General features: G+C 38.9%; 1 protein-coding gene and 1 long non-coding RNA gene across 11 annotated transcripts in view; one reads left to right on the top strand and one right to left on the bottom strand.

Annotated features, from left to right (window-relative positions):
- Window positions 1-17,463, bottom strand: part of LOC309625419 — a 606,027-nt gene that overhangs the window by 392,068 nt on the left and 196,496 nt on the right. The window lies entirely within an intron of this gene.
- Window positions 1-17,463, top strand: part of FRMD6 (FERM domain containing 6) — a 260,583-nt gene that overhangs the window by 226,999 nt on the left and 16,121 nt on the right. For 7 of the 10 annotated variants that reach the window (XM_082384835.1, XM_082384828.1, XM_082384834.1 and 4 more), the window contains 7 exons: window positions 2,481-2,584; window positions 3,561-3,637; window positions 5,865-6,051; window positions 9,217-9,372; window positions 12,613-12,678; window positions 13,568-13,636; window positions 16,132-16,306. In XM_082384835.1, the coding sequence (XP_082240961.1) occupies window positions 2,481-2,584; window positions 3,561-3,637; window positions 5,865-6,051; window positions 9,217-9,372; window positions 12,613-12,678; window positions 13,568-13,636; window positions 16,132-16,306 (834 nt within the window). Of the gene's footprint in view, window positions 1-2,480; window positions 2,585-3,560; window positions 3,638-5,864; window positions 6,052-9,216; window positions 9,373-12,612; window positions 12,679-13,567; window positions 13,637-16,131; window positions 16,307-17,463 lie in introns of those variants that run through there. The other 3 variants (XM_082384837.1, XM_082384836.1, XM_082384829.1) reach the window with 2 other exon arrangements.

The raw sequence follows: 17,463 nt of genomic DNA, 5'->3' as shown, positions 1-17,463 counted from the left end.
AATATATAGTATAACAAAGTGATCTATTAATTTACTCTTATTTTCTGTTTTTCCTCCCTTACCCCTTCTCTTTTTTCCAGTCAGAACACATGACTTGGAGATATGGGATCAGTTTCTTCTGTATACTTTATGTGGAAAAGATTTTCAAGCAAAGGGCTCCATATAAGCTTTCTCTGCCAATAACACCTTAGTTAGAGTTAAGTTCCCAGGGTTTAAGTGCAGCCATTCCTTAAAACGTTCTTCTTTCAAATCATATTTTAAGATTTCTCAAAGTTAGTCTTCTAGATGCCAGAAACCTTTCAAATCTTTGCTCAGTTTTCCAAGGAGACCTTTTTTGTGAAATTTATCTATATTTTATATTTGGATATGAATTATTTTCTACTGCTGGAATTGGTTTCAATTTAAAGGCTTATGATATCTTGAGAATCTGGTTAGTACCATAAAATGCTTAGGTCTGCCACGTTGGAAAGTATATCATGATCAACTGATCAACAAGTTCAGCTCCAAAATGTGAGCAGTTTTCAGTTGTCTAAAAAGACAGCTCTGGAGAGGCCAGGGAGCATGGAGCAGGAAGTGAGGAACCAACCATTTGCTCTTCAGTTTCTTCCTGTGGTAGTGAAAGCAATAAAAACACAAATGCTCAGCTCTATCCTTGTATTAGTATACACCTCAGTCATTCTTTCAAGGAAGGGTCTGGGGGTATAAGATGCCCTACAGATTCTAATAACCTTACTTTTATTTTGTACTCAGAGTTAATTCTTCTTACTACAGCTACAGCCAGACTGTTGATCTTTGTTGTTGAACAAGTCAATCTCATAAAACCAGTTTACAGCTTCCTTAGGTTTCAAAATAAGAGTTCTTCAGATGTCCTTTTTAAAAGAGAGATTGCAGGATGGCAAAAAAACATTGGAGCAGGAATCAGATGACCTGGTTCTGATTTTGGTTCTACCAATAACTAGCCGTGTGGCTTTAGACATATCCCTTGCCTTCTCTCCATTTCAGCTTTCTCTAAGGTCAAATGGAAATCACTGTTCCACCTGTTTCCAGGATTGATGTGTGCTTGAGAATTCCTAAAGTACAAAGCTCTGGTCAAACTGTCAGATGGTAGAGACGCAGTGATAGTTTAAAAAAATATGTATGTGCCATTATGGTGAACAGTCTGTTCTATTCATTATGTTGCTTCTTCAGACAGGAACTCAAGCCAAACACAAATCAGATTCAACAGGAAGGTTGTCTGATCTTGTCCATTTCATGTTTAATTGGTAACATAAGAGAGATGAGAGATAGTTTTAGTTGACGTGATTAGTGGATTTTAGTAGCGTCCTCTTGTTTTGGGGACCTCTTCCTTACCAGTTTCATCCAAACTGGTTGACTTAATATGCCATTCATAGACAAAAAGTGGCCTTACCCTTCCTGTTCTCTTATGACGCTTTTCCAGTCAAACTCCAACATTCAGTCATGAGTGACAGCGTGGTCAAGTGTGTTATCCTTGGAGTAGTCAAAGAGACACACTTCTCTTCCAGAATGAGTACATTTGTATCCAGGGCTTTCCAAGAGCATGCCCCCATAGTGATGGTTAGAGGAAAAGGAAGGAGCTTTTTTAAAAAAGATTGAAAACTGTACAAGATAGGAAGGCTTTTCATATGAAATATCTCTCTCTTTAAAAGAGTCCATTTGGGAAATCGGAAAATTTTTACATTTTTTACCAGCTTGTTTTCACATGTTTAGATCATTTTTACATGGGTTTTTTAGCAGTCTTATTTTCTGTTCATCTTAAGAACATCATTCCCTTGAAGAAATATTTTGGCATTCATTCTTGTTTTGCATAAGATTCTTCTCCTCTTCCCACAAGGTCAATCCCAAAGGCAGTGCGAGTAATGCTTTATCATTTCTTCATGCTGTTTTATGCGGAGGAGACAGAGAAGGAATAGTCTAAAAGACTTCTCTTCACAAAGCACATGGGTCTTAAAGACTATTCTTCACAAAACACATGGGTCAGGCTCCTCACTTGGGAATGGGTTGGTTCTCATCAATGTTTTCTAATTTCTTACATAGAATTAAGGCGGTGTTTCTGCCCTGTTTCATTACTTTGCACTTATGAGATGAGTCCTCTGTGAGCCAAACAAGAGCATGTTTTTCTAAAACCGAGTAACACCCACAGTGTTGGAAGTTAAACTGTAAGTTATAACGACCCCAGAAACTAAGTAAAAGTAAGAGTTGGAATCTAATATTTCTTCTAAATGTTAACATATTTTTAATGAGACGTGTTCTGTATTGCAAAAGCAAAATAATTCATAAAGATTGTCATTAATGTCTATCCCACAGAACCTTTTATCTTTTAATATCCTGTTGAGTTTTCTTGGTAATATGTGAATTCAGGGTACTTTCACAAATCTTGAGGCTTTTTTGAAAAACCCATTTCTTTTCTTTTAAAAAAATCTATCCTTTATCACCTTGTTTCCTTTTTTTTTAATGTGCAGATAATGAACATGTGTATATGGAGTTGTCACAAAAGCTTTATAAGTATTGTCCAAAAGAATGGAAGAAAGAGGCCAGCAAGGTACGACAATACGAAGTCACTTGGGTGAGATTACATTTATGAGCAAAATTCTTTTGATTTTTTAAAAGGTTTATTTTAATTATTATACATTAGAAAAATATCTTAACACTTTATACAGTAAAGATTGGGAAAGGGAAATGAATTATAAGTTCTAAAATATCCCATTAGTGAAGTGTTAATAGCTTATAGCATGTAGCAATAGATTTTGAATATCTGCTAAAATAATATTGGATAATAACTTTTTAGTAATCTTGGGATAATGTTTTGAAATGAAAAGCATGGAAAAAGTATTTGTTCCTGTTCTTCGGCCACGTTAGTTGTCAAAACTGATGGTCTAGAAATTATTAGTCATTTTAAAATCCACTTTTACTATCCTTTCATTTGATATTTTGTTACTTTATTGAACCAGTGCCTTCCATTTGCATAGGGGAGCATTCACTGGGAATTTACCTAGTGTTTTCAAGATCACCCCCTCGCAAATCAGTACTAATCCCCAGTGTCTAATCCTCAATCCTCCAATTTGTATTTAAGAATTCTTGGAGTAAACTGGAAGGCTACTTCAAAGCCAACTACAAAGTAAGGAACGTGAATGTCTAAATAAACAAACAGCATGTTAGCATTTGGTATGTGGAATGTCAGACGAACAGAACATTGTAATGAGGAGCAAATGGTCACCACAGGGGACAGAGCTGAGAGAGGAGCTGGATCTCAGCTAGAAATTTCCACTGGCATTTATTTTTATCTTCCCGTATGTTGTCATTGGCATTACAGTGAATGAGTATCAGATATAGTTATAAAACTTCCCGTTTTCGCGTAAACCTGGTATCCATCTAGGACAACTGAGACAACTGTCTACCCGCTGCAAGCCCCTACTCATTAGAAGTAGATCAAACCTTTCAGTGTTTAAAAAGTAACTTGTAAATAATGGTATTTGTTGTTTTTGAAACCCACTTTTGAAGTAACTAAAAACAGCCTGATTTTTACGCATGTCTTTGTTTAGGGTATTGACCAGTTTGGACCCCCTATGATCATCCACTTCCGCGTGCAGTACTATGTGGAAAATGGCCGATTGATCAGGTATGAGGACAGGGAGAAATTCCAAACATTTATTTTTCTACAGTACTCATCCTCTAACATATCAGATAAAGTACTTGTGTTTATTGTTTGTCTCCACCTGCTAGAATATAAAAGAGCAGGGATTTTTAAAAAATATTTTTACGCACGCATGTATCTTCAGTCCCTAAAACAGAGGTACAGTAGACACTCAATAAACATGTGTTGAATGAATGAGTGATCATGTTAGACTATCAGTGAAAATGTTAACAATCTCATCAGCTCACATTTTCTCTACTCCACGTTTTCAATAACAAATCAGTCACCAAAAAGATATTTCCTTTAAGAAAGAGCTAGCACTCTTGTGTAAAGTGGAAAGTTGGTTAATGGATTATATTCTTTTCTGGTGGTGGTGTGGGGAGTGGAACAGCAGCAGGAACTCTGTCTTATAAAAATGCATGGGTGTTTATATAGCCTGGTTTTCTTTTCACTTTTGGGGTCTTGCTTCTGTTCTTGGCAGTAGCTTTAAAGCTAAGATTATGCCCAGTGGAGGTATCCTGTGTGAATCTTAGATGCAGTTTGGCAAGGGCAGGTAATTGATTCTTTTTCTGGAGGCAGATGCATGAATAATACTGTGCTCATGATACAGACTCAGAATTCCCCAGTTTAGAAGCTCAGTTTATTATTTGTATAGGAGGATTCAGTGCTGGAAGACTTTGAGGTGATTTTGTTGGCTGATAGAAAATACTAGAAATGTGAACTCTGTGCTTTACTTATTTATTTTTAAATTTTGAGAAACCCCACATAAAAGGGACAAAGATACATGTGGCTAATGAGTTGTATCTGAGATTTGCTCTTAATATCTATGTTACTGCCACATGCAAATTAAAAAGTAAAAAATATTAGCCCGTAAAGAATGTTTTTAAAGCAGAGAAACTTTTCTAGTTATTCTCAGTTTATATAAAACTTTTACTCAGTTTACTTAATTGGAATGGAATGTGCTGGAAAGAAGGAAAATATATTATTTAGCCACTAATTAGCCCCCTGGGACTAATGAATGTTTAATTGATCCACACTTCTGCCCTTTTCCCCAGTGATGAGCTAGTCCAAACACTGTGTACTCAACATTATAAAAAGAAGTGCTCTGAAAAGTCATAAGGGAAAAAAAATTACATAAATGCTTTATTTTTAAATTTTAAACTTTTCATTTTTAAACACAGTCTTGGTTAAAGTAAACCCATATGTTTTTATTATCATCAACTAATGAGCTATTAATCTCAGGTGAACATTCAACCTAAAATAATAGGAAGACAAATACTCATTAAATACATACACAGACAGACACACACACACACACACACACACTTTTTTCTTGCATTTTTCCTTTGATCACAGAGGCGTCCTGTTTGCCTGTGACATTTTTTGGAGCTTGACCATATTTTTCCCCAGTCAGCACTTCTTACTCAGTGTATTTAATGGGGACTGTATTTATTTCTGACCTCAATGGATTGTAATGAGTGCACTATTAGTATTTCCATTTGTGACGACTATCATGATTCTTACATCATGTGCCTATAAAATCACACCCATAAAGTAACAGCCACTTAATTAAAAAAAAAAAAAAGATTTAAGGAGAGTTTTCAGTTTATTCATTCTTAGAGGAAAAAAAAAAAAGACTATTCATAGTTAGGCAAATTCTTTTCTAGTAGGGCATATAAACAGAAATATTTTGAAAAGGGCCTTAGTGTATTTGTAATGTGCTCAGATGAAAAACAAAACGAAAAAGGACAGCATAACATTCAAGCCAGGATTGTCTCCTCAAATTTGTCCTTATTTGTGTCATGTGTGCAGCATTATTGTAGCAAAATTATTTTAATACAGACAACAGATGCCTAGGCTTCTATTCTAATACTTGTTCAATGTAGTATATCCCATATTGGAGTGGAATGATTCAGATCTGTTTTCCATTCTCTGAATGAATCAAATGCTGTTGGCCATAGGAAGTGTTATTTTTGCCGTCTGGGTAGTCTGACTTGGGGTCCTGACGCTCTGCGACCTTGGTGAAGCAGCAGTTAGGCAGCAATCAGGTATTAGCTACAACCTCCCCCTTTTCAGTGAGTGAGGAGGGAGGGGGAAGGAGGGTAGCAGGAACAGAAGAGCTCTTGTCACCAGATGGATAGCAGGATTTGGGTTCTGTTTACATGCCTTTAGATTGTTCCATCAAAATGTGAGTTCTGTTTTATTTTCCTAGTGACAGAGCAGCAAGATACTATTATTACTGGCACCTGAGAAAACAAGTTCTTCATTCCCAGTGTGTACTCCGAGAGGAGGCCTACTTCCTGCTGGCAGCCTTCGCGCTGCAGGCTGATCTTGGGAACTTCAAAAGGAATAAGCACTATGGAAAATACTTTGAGCCCGAGGCTTACTTCCCGTCTTGGGTAGGCACTGTTTTCAAATTCTAAAGTGTTTTCTCTAGCACATTTCTAGTTCATTGTGTGGGTAGTCATGCTGCTACAAGAACTGGGAACCCAGATGTTTGATGGCCAGTACACCCTCCATCACGCCCAGATACACATTTCACACTTGAGAGCGTGGCACATACAGTCTCTCGATGGACTCAATCTGCTTATGGCTTCTGAGGAAGAGGATTGCTATCCATCCTAAAGATGGTGGAACTTGGAATTTGCCAGCCTTCTTTTGGCATTTACATGGCCTTGACCTTCTTATTTACTCTTAATTCAAGCAGCATTTTTTTCCCTTCGAAGGGAGAAAAACATTACCCTTTAAAAGGTGAGATCATTCACAGCTTCTCCTGTGTTGAGGAAACAAATATAAGTAAACTGCTTGCTCTGACCACCATCTCCTTCACTCTCAAAAGAGGAGCCACCCCCTTAGTTCAGCAAGAAAACTTAGGTTATTTGAGCACTGACTGTCTCAGAGGTCCTTTCTCCATCCCCACCCTGTTGATATCGCTTCCCATTCTTCCTCTAGGTCTCTCCTGAGACGTCTCTCTCTCTCTCCCGTATCTTCAGCCTCTATCCCAACTAACTCTTCTTAAGTCAGAACATACTTTGTTTGGTTCACACCTCCCCATCCTCAGGGAAGAAAGGAGGGAGGGAAAGAAGACCTACCAATCTCGCCTTCCCTTCTCAGTAAAGCTTCTTGAAAAAGTGACGACGTATATTTGATTTTTTAGCTTCTTTACTTCGACGTGTAATCCTCAACCCACATCCATCTGCCTTCTTTGCTCACCACCCCCTCCACTCATGGTGCTGTCCTTAAAGCCAGCGGTGACCTTTAAATTGCCAAATCCGTTGGACACTTTTCACTTCTTTTCCTGAATTTCTCTGCTGCATTTGACACTTAGTCACTCACATCCCAGGAGATCTCCTCCAAATTAATGCTTTTTACAACCACCTATGTGCTGGCACCTCCTGAATCTGTTTCTCTCCCCTATGTCTGTAAGACATCTGTTTACCCATAGGCACCTCACACTCAGAATGTCCCAAATCAAATTCGTCTTCTTCCCACCTCAATTCTCTGTGTTCCTAACCTCAGCCGGTGGCACTGCCGTCCACCTGATCACCCAGAAACTTGAGTCACTCGGGGCTCTTTCTTATCACCCTCCTTTCTCCCTGCCCCATCCAGTCGACGAGAACATCCTCTAACATAAACCCTTGATTCCGCATCACCCAGCTTAAGAAATAAGATCCTCTTGTATTTTTGTTGCTCTTAACTTCCTAAACATTACCACGTGTCCTCCCCGTCGTGGTTCTTCATGTTTCCCAGCCTCCAGCTCTCATCAGCACTCCTGCAGACGCGTGTCCCTGCTTCAGGCTTTACTTGCAGCTTGCAGAGGAGTTGATTTTGCTCCTGATTTAAACCTTCATCTGCGGAGTGAAGCCCTGGCTCCCAAGCCTGACCTAGGAACTTCCTGGCATGTGGTCCCTGCCAGCCTTTCCAGCTTCCTTTCTGGTTGTCCTGCACCTTGTGTGTTGTGCTCTAGCAACACCCAGCAATTCCTGTGTCTGCACACCTACTGTGGTGTTTCACACATTGGGCCTTTCTGTCTGCAGCTCCTTTAGCTGGTGAGGCCCCCTCCCTGTTTTACCTGGCTACTCGTGCTCATCAGCTCAGGTGTGGTTCCCTGGGCAGACTGTCTAGGTGCCCAGTGCCCCTCCTCTGGGCTCAGTAAGACCCTGAACATAAGTATTTTATTTTCAAATGCTCTGTTTGTCTCTTGCACCCAGTGATCTAAGTGTTTCTTAGCATATTCTAAAGGACAGGCGTAAACTTAACCTTTTCTGTTTCTTCAGCATTTCACATAACGGTGCTCAACATAAGCTTTTGTTCACTGGCTGACTGTGCTTCAGTTGTTCAAGAAAACCCACAAAAGATGTCAGGCTATTACATAGCAATGTCTGTTGGGCCAAAATTAACCTGTATTTACATTCCCTAGTTATCAACAGGTACTCAATGACCCTTGGTCTTTAAAGCAGAGCTTGCCATTAGTGTGCCATGGCACCCAGGGTGCTGAGATACCAGCTTCCTCAACCCTTGCGATCACCAAAATCATCTACTTCATTGCCCTTACAGATATTATTTTCTAGGGGTTCTTTGACCTGAAAAAGGTTGACAAGTACTGATTTAGGTGATCTCCATGTAAAAGGAACCTAGAAAGAAAAATCTGTAACTTGAGTTCTCAGCAAAACTTGATTTTTGGCCAAGAACTCATCATGTTTAATTCTCCTTAAAATATTCATAGGAAGAAACAAAACATCAGGAACTATAAAAACTATGATAAAACTAAAAATTCTCTAATTTTCAAATCCTGGTCATTTTAAGCACTAAAATGCTTTTTGTTCACTTTGCATAATTCTTTCCATATTTTATAATCTTCGTGAAACCAGCTAAGACTTTTAACTTATCACACCTTTCTTTGAGCCTGCAGCTACTGGATACTGTATATTTTTGATATCTAAAAGCTTTGACTACTGTCTGATGAAAACTGAAGTCGCAGTGAATTGTAATGAATATTTGCGTGAAACTGTTTTCTCATAAGTATTCGAGTAAAGTGTTCATATCAGCCTCTTATGCAAAAACCAGAAATGTTTCTGAGAATTCCTCGCAGTCCCCTGCTTTCTTCGGATTAGCATTTAGAACCTCCCACTCTGTGGCTGTAATTTTAGAAGAGTTAAGTCGGATCCGGAACCTGAAGATGTGCTGACAGTGGCTGCATTTCATGGTACCAGTAATTCTGCAAGTATAAGCAGTGAGGTGGACAAAATTGTGCAAGTTTGCATGGTTTTTCTTTGTTGGTGATTTTAAAGCCAAGAGAACATATTTTTCCCATTTCTTGTGATTTTTCTTCTTAGATATGGAGTACTACAGCTAAATTGACTCTGTAGCTTCTAGTATTAGCTGATTCAGCCAGGTCACATAACAGATGATCAAAAAAGAATAAGCGTGGGAATTTTCTAATGGAAATCAGCCAGTTTACATGGCCTGTTTTCGGTTCTCATCCTTTCATCATTTGGGGGATGAGGGTAGTATTTGCATCCCTCCAACAAATGTTGCATTGTGCTCCCATTGTATCCCAACAGGTTGTTTCCAAGAGAGGAAAGGACTACATCCTGAAGCACATTCCAAACATGCACAAAGATCAGTTCGCACTGACAGCTTCTGAAGCTCATCTTAAATATATCAAAGAGGCCGTCCGACTGGATGATGTTGCCGTCCATTACTACAGATTGTATAAGGTACAAAACTGCAGTAGGTCTGCAGCCATACCTCCTTGATCAGGAGAAGCTTTTATTGAAAATTGTCATTTTAATTTTTTTTAATGGGCTTCTAAAAGAGTTTCATTTCAAGCGCTGTTTGTCATCATTGGTCAGTCTTGGAGTCAATGATGCTTTTCCTCAGTCCTGGGAGCAGAACGGAGTCTCTTTAATGGTCCTAGTATTGAGATAACAAGTGGCTGTAGGTTGTGCATCTGGCATTTCAGTGATTATGAAATAGTTATTTTTCTCCTTCCCAAATCTGCATTTCTGCCTTGGGGAGTAACATTTGCAACTTGTTCAATCAGTAATTTTTAATACTCCTTGAAGTGAAGCCGTACCTGCATGTATCCATTAGTAATAAGAACATCACCACAATAGCTAATGTTTATTGAGTATTGTGTTTATGGGGCCACTTTATATTTATCCTCTTTTTAAAATCCTCATAACTATAAGATAGGACTGTAATCTTCATTTTACAGACCAGGATACACACCAAAGATCACAAAACTAATAAGAGCCAGGATTCAACCCAGGTCTACTTGACAAGAGCCTGTGTGCTTAAACCACTGACTCTGTGCTGTCACTCTAAAGTTTGTTACTGCCATTCTCCTGTGTCCTTGTGTTTTGTGTTCTTGTGTCTCTAGCCTCATTTTTCCATCCTGGGTCAGAGGTCACAGACCCAAATAATAACTGGGGCGGGCTCTGCAGGGAATCACTGGCAATACTATTTATCACGTTCTGTCTTCTCTCCTGCTTCTCCTTCCCACTCCTCTCCCTATTTCACAAGTATCACTTCCATGGCAAGAACCCTTGAATTCCCACTTAAGTATTCAAAGGTATATTTCTTCTCCAACCAAATAGGATGAAGTGGTTCAGAGTGTGGTCTGTTGGGCCTACCTTGCTGGGATTAAATCCCAGCTTCACCCCTTACTGTGTAACCTTAGGCATGTTACTTAGCCTCTCTGTGCTTTAGTTTCCCCATAGATAAATGGGGATGGTAACATACCCAATAAACTCTGAGATTTATTGAAGACTAAAGGAATTAGTGGTTGAAAAGTGCTTAAAACAGTACCCAGCATGTGTTAGGCATGAAATTAAACGTGTTGCCTTTACCATTATCATTGTTATTATTAGGTTTGTTATCTCTCCTACATCCTTTGTGGTAAGATTAGCATAACCAGACAATTGGAGACTAGACCGTAGTTTGGATATATTGCTGGGTAATTTTCCTGGCTGGTTCAAAAGACTTAAAAAGAGAGCAAAGGATGTTATTTTTTCTCTTTCATGCGCAAGAGATGCATTGTTAATGCCCTGTCATCTTTCAAAGGCATAGAGTTCCACAAGATCTCTTCAGCTAAATTCCTGGAAGACTGAATTCTTTTTTTTCTTTTAAGGGAGTTCATTGTGACACCTCAATTTATATGAGAAAATGCAAATAAATGACCTTTTTTGACAATAAATTTATATTTTTAAATGTATTAGAAGTATGAATGATACATCAGCAAGACTGTGGCTTTATAAACCCTCCATCAGCATTCACTCATGCTGGGATCCTAGGCAACTGTTGCTACAATCCTGGGCATCTGTTAAGTGGGAATGATCCTATACATATCACAGGTTGGGAAGATTCAACAAGATGGTGAATCTGAAATAACCAGATGGAGTGCCTGGCACATTAGTGAATGCTCAGTAAATATTGGTTGCTTTTTATTTTCTAGGGAAGCTTTGGTATTTTAAAGAATCCTATTAAGATCCTATTAGGAATCCTTTAGTGAAGTAGATATCTCCAATTTATCTTTCATGTAAAAATTAATCTTTCAATTTGCTTAAAGTGCACTACTTTTATGTGTCATAGAAAATCACTCTGGTCTGCTTAAAACAAGATAACTAATATTAATGAACTCAATGAGGTGGGGAAATAGATATTTTTTCCTTATAGGCAGAATTTTCATTCTTTAAAGAAATCACGTGGCCGCCATTAAAACTGCGTCATTTAAGGACTGTTAATAAAATGGAGACAGAAGACAGGAAACTTAAAACAACAAGAACAACAACAAAAACAACCTCTGTGCCTCTTTCCCAGTAATACGCACCTCATACACGCACGACCAGCATTTTTATGAGCACAATCTTATTTCAGGAAGCAATCAGAACAGCCTTGAAAGGGAAATTGGCCTAAGCTCATAGTGATGGATTGGTTTCTCCTGTTAAGTCTGTACTGTATGTGCCTTTCTTGATGTGAAGAGTTATTAGTGGGAAAAAACAGCCCCAATAGTGGAAATAGGCTGTGGCTTCTCTTTACTATGCCAGGTAAGGATGCATTTTCTAAAAATATCCCTTTCCATGATCATGCAAAAACTGGCAGTAAATGTAATAAAGATCTGCATGTACTCATTTATTGTTTTTATTGAGAAATCTCATAATGAAAATGTTTTAGTTACTCAGCAATTTTGTTTTCTATTTTGAACTTTATACCTTATATCCACTTGTTACAGATGAGCACTTAGAAGATGTGGCCAAGTTCAGAATACATTCTTAATTGTACAACTTTTTCCCTTATACTTGTTGTAGTATTTTTTTTTTTTTAGTTTATGGTTTAGCTGGTAGAATGTATATCATATTGGCAAGTGATAATTGAACTTCTTAAACATAAGTATTTTCTTTCAAGACTAACTAAATGTAAAGCTTTTATAGCTTTATTAGCTATCTTCATGAAAGAGCATTAACTATTCAGGCTTGCCTCTGACTTTGTTTTCAGAGTTGGGAGATTTAACCAGTTTTAAACACATAAAGTCTAGTACACCTCAGAATATAACTACAACCTTATATTCAAGATTCTAACTTCTGAGAAAAGATTAAGCATAAGAGAGAAGATTAAAAAAAATGATGTAAAAGCAGCAAAATAGTCTTACTTACTGGAGTTCTCAGTAACACAAATATTTAGAATATTGTCAGATATGAAAGTGTATATAATATAGTAAAAACACTAAAACTTTGAAATCGCAGGGATTTAGAAAGTAGAAAATACCATTACTGATTTAATATGTGCCCATGATTTTCTTAAATCTTACAGAAAACAAGGGATGCAGAAAGACAAGCAAAGTTATTTTAAGTCAAAAGCTTTCTAATCCTGAAATTTATCTTTGGTTCTTTTCTTTGGTGCTGAATTGTTCATTGTAGAAGAAAAATATACTTTTTCATAGAATTTTATTCCTATAGGATAAAAGGGAAATTGAAGCTTCTCTGACCCTTGGATTGACCATGCGGGGAATACAGATTTTTCAGGTTAGTTAATGGGAAGTAAGTGTCAAATGGCATCCACTATGTCTTACTGTGGCACTGTGCCTGCCTGGTCCTGCGATAGGTTCACTGGTCCATTTCCAGCCATTGATTGGTTGTTACTTCCTGTTTGTCTAGCACAGATGTAGATAACGTGGGATAGACGAAGTGAAGCAGTCTGATCCTTGACACTAGTAAGTCCTCTAGAACAGAAAACAACAAACCAAAGATTGGCCCCAGTTCATCACTCACAGATCATTAATATCCAGACATTTTTCTTTGTGTGTCATTAATTTTTAATATTCTTTTTTACCATCTGGTACATCTATAACTGTGGAAGGAAAAATGACTTTTTAATACAGTAACTGACCAGACATTTTAATTTCCTTTACAATTTTCTGATAAAACCTGTCCCTTGAGTAAGTACTTACCATCATCCTTTTGCAGGTGGGATGGTTTTATGCTACAGCCATCAACAAGGGAGAGAGTGCCTCCCTCTGTGAGACCGGGGAGAATAAAAGGATGCCTTATCTTCGATATAGGCAAAGTATCCAGTTATGAAAGTCGAGTGCCTGATCTCATCTCTTGAATGCCTGAGTCTTCTGGACTTTTTATTTAAATTTAGGGATAGGCCAGAAGGGAAAAGATTGCCTTAAAAGGGCAGGTTCACGCAGTCACTCCGGAACCAAAAGCGACAGAATTGTATCACTCCTCTTTTAATTACTGTCTGCATATCTCCAAAGAGAGTTGGGGACCTCTTTCAGATTTTAATTACTGTATTTTAGTTTTCTGGGAAAGAAGTTAGAGCTATTTTAGAATATCTGTCAGTTTCCTCAGTAACTCTCTGTGCATTACTTGTAAGAGTTATAAGTAACTCTTATAATTCTTTCCACAGAATTTAGATGAAGAGAAACAATTACTTTATGATTTCCCTTGGACCAATGTTGGAAAGTTGGTGTTTGTGGTAAGTTTAAAATAACTGACTTAAAATACTCAGTTTTTTGTTTTTGTGGACTTGTATTGTTTTTTGTTTTGTTTTTTTAAACAAAATGTTGTTTCAGGCACAAAACTTGATATTTTCTCAAAATTGAAGATGAAAATAGTTAGTTAGCTGTCTTATATTCTTATGCATGTGCTATAATTATAATCCTTGCCACTTTTCAGTAGTGAACCTAAAACAGAGTCTTATAGCAAAAGAAATCACTAATTTTAATTTGTGTATCTGGTCCCCACCACTCTACCCTAAGTTATTCTAGTTTCAGAAGAAATGTGATGGGAGAAGTTCAAGATGAATTCATCAAACAGAATTGTTTTTAAAAATGTACAGCAGAGGGATTAGAAAACAGAAAGCTGTAATCAGAGGGTAAATTACTCTTAGCATGGGGGTTGGCCAGTTCTTGTGGAAGTTAACTTCTCTTGAGCAAAGAATAAAGAGTGATATAAAAAGATGTTTCTATTAATATCTGTCTGTTGAAACTCATCATTATAAAGAAAGGACTGCCATTCTTAACGGGAAAAGTACTTTTACTTTTAGATTATTGAGAATGATACACTTTCTTTTGTTGGAGCAGATTCTTGATTTTTCCCAGCTGTTTCACTGTTTTGTCAGCTGTATCCATTTGCGGGAGGGTTCAAAGAATTACAGTTAATTATATGTATTTCTAGTGGTCGTTAAAATTCATAATTTCGCTTTGTTCAGAAATTATTGGAAAAAATACACAAAGAAAGGAGGAAGATAAGGATTAGGACACATGTGCTTCTTTCTTTCCATCAGGAAGATGGCCTATATAAATAAAGGGCACTGTTGCCAAATAGCATTTGGGCACTGACTCCACACTGCCCTGGGAGTTAAAAGACCTGTTTCTGACTTTACATTGGGCACAGTCCAATCTGATTTCACTTCACTCATACATTAAATGGGGCCTGACCTGCCTCCTACTTGCTGGCTCTTTCTCGTTCAAGCTCTTTGGGAAAGGAGTGGAGCTATTTGTAAATGAGCAAATTATTACCCCACTTGCCCCCTTCATGTCCCCAGTTAAGAAGTAATAAAATACATTTATAGAAATTGAATTTCTTAAGGGTCCTGCACCCAGTGGTTCCTGAATCTAGTTGTGCATCACTCGCATCTGAGGAGCTTATTTAGATTTCTGGGCCTCATCATCCTCACCTAAGAGATTTTTGATTCAGTAGGTCTGGGGTGGAGACCAGGAATCTATCTTGGCAAACTTCCCAGATGATTCTTCTTGCAGCCAGCCCAGCCCTGCCTAGTTGTGTGACCCTGGGCAAATCACTTAACATCTCTGTGCCTTGGTTTCTTCATTCCAAAATGGGGATAATTGACTGTCCCCCCCGCCCACCCCATAGACTTGTGAGGATTAAGTGAGTTAATACATGCTTAGTGCTCATTAAGTGTAAGTTATAAGCATTCTAGCATTGAGATCCAATGTTGGTTCCTTTTAAAATGGAAAGTCGAGAGGTAAGAAATTCCATCCACGTCTGAGTTACACAAACCCATATTGCTTTGCACTGACGTTAAGTGTGTAGTTAGAATATGCCTCCCTCTTTGCTTTATCTCTCCCCTCCAGCTGAGAATCACTGTGCCTGGAATATTCCTTTCTGTAGTCCTGCTGCCCTATTCATTGTCAGGAAAGTTAAAGGAGTTAATAACATTCCATAACTGTAAGGAACTTTGCCAAACCCTCGCCCTCAACTTAGAACTTTATGTTAATGATCCCAAACCTAATGAATGAGATTCCTCTACTGACAGAAAGATACTTACGCTACTTCCATCTCTTATTTCTCCTTCCTGTCTCATCCCTCTAACTGTCCTTCTGGCTTCCAGCTCCCTCTTTTATCCAACTAGAGAGTTTTTCATTTTTTCTAAACCCTAAATAGATATCCTTTATTGTTCACTATCATAACTCCTTGTTTATTTCCTTCCCAGAATTTATCATAAGCTGCAGTTATTTTATGTGTTTATTTACTGTCTCTCCCACCAGAATGTAGTGACATGGGGGTAGGGACTTTGTCCTCTGCACTGTTATTTTCTCAGGGCCTAGCAAAGTGTTTGGTACATTGTAAGTGTTCAACAGATATTTGAATGCATTACCCTTCTAGAATTTGTTGTCTTGTTTACTGAGTTAGGGTGTTGGGATTACATTTAGGGATGCTTTTGTGATGGGCCCTTCTCTTCTCCACTGTGTAAATGGCCTGGCCAGCCAGAGAAACCAAAGATGGAACCAGAAGGCCCTGGCTAGGCACTTGCCTGAATTTTTGGTAATCCTCTGTCCTGTGACATTTTTGAAAGGGAAAACAGTAATTTATCCTCCGGGAATTTTGGATGGAGCTTTAGACATCTATTTCTGAGTCTGTAGTTTTCCTTACTAACTAGAAAATGAAGGGGAGCTTGGCACATCGGACACTTTTCTTCCTGGTCTGATTCATGCCGTCCCTCCACAGGGGAAGAAGTTTGAGATTTTGCCCGATGGCTTGCCCTCAGCCAGGAAGCTCATCTACTACACGGGGTGCCCCATGCGCTCCAGACACCTGCTGCAGCTCCTGAGTAACAGCCACCGCCTCTACATGAACCTGCAGCCTGTCCTGCGCCACATCCGGAAGCTGGAGGAAAACGAAGGTCCTGCAGGGTCTCGGGCGGGAAGCAGATGGTGCTCTTGCCACCCGGGGCCCCGTACTCTACAGCTGCCAAGAACTGGGGCTTTAGTCTTCTGAAGAGTGGGACCTGGGGGCCGGCCTCTCCAGATCCCCAGCAGCACTCCTGTTTCATCTCAGCACTGTCCCGGAGGGCCCACCTCCCACAGTGCTAGTCAGCATATCCGAGATGATCCCTGCCGTTTAGCTACCTTCGAGAACAGCCTCTGTAAGGTTTCCCCACACATGGCTTGAGAGTTCTTGCAGAAAGCCACCACATGAAGTCGCAGGCCAGGGTTTCTGTGCATATCAGCTTTTATCTGCGTCTCAGAGCTTTGTTTATACACTGATCCACCTTGGTGCTGTTATCCACAGGCTATCTGGAATTCCTTCCAGTGTGATTATTCCTTAGGTTAGAGTGACAATAAAGGTGGGTCACAGAATGTCTCCAGCCTCTTGTTGACTGCTGGGAGGCCCCACGTCTGGCTGAGCAAGAAAGACAAACAAAGGAGAGAGAAGTTTACAATTGAGGATCTCATCAGCCAGTCCTGTGGGAGCTTTGCTGAGACACAGAATAGAGCAGTGCCTTTGGGGCTTCAGAGTTCCGGGCCGTGAAAGGGGGGTCAAGTCATGGTGAAGAGAGGAAGACGGGGATGGGGGCTTCTAGCTGCAGACTTCAACTTCACAGTATTAACCTAATGGTTAACTCTTTATCTCCTGTGGTTACCCTGTTCGGCACACTCCAGCTTCTAATCCCCAAAAATGCTACTTTGCATATTTGGTTTTTTAATGTCTTCGATTTTTTTTTGCAAACTCATTTTGTAGTAATTCTTGGTAATTTGATCGGATTCGATTTGGGGTATTTGCATGAACATTAGGCTGCAGATTCATATCTTAGGTCCATATCGGAAACAGATTTCGACCTCTCAGACCTCACTTTTCCTATAAAATTGAGACAAGTACCTGTCCTCTTTTTTTTTTTTTTTTTTCCTAATTGGGGTATAGTTGCTTAACAATGTTGTGTTAGTTTCTGCTGTACAGCGAAGTGAATCAGTTATATGTATACATATATCCCCTCTTTTTTGAATTTCCTTCCCATTTAGGTCACCACAGAGCATTGAGTAGAGTTCCCTGTGCTATACA

Source organism: Balaenoptera borealis (assembly GCF_965194805.1).
Source record: "Balaenoptera borealis genome assembly, chromosome: 3".
Lineage (NCBI taxonomy): Eukaryota > Metazoa > Chordata > Mammalia > Artiodactyla > Balaenopteridae > Balaenoptera > Balaenoptera borealis.
Note: the sequence above shows the minus strand (reverse complement) of the source record. Positions and strands in the feature narration are given on the sequence as shown.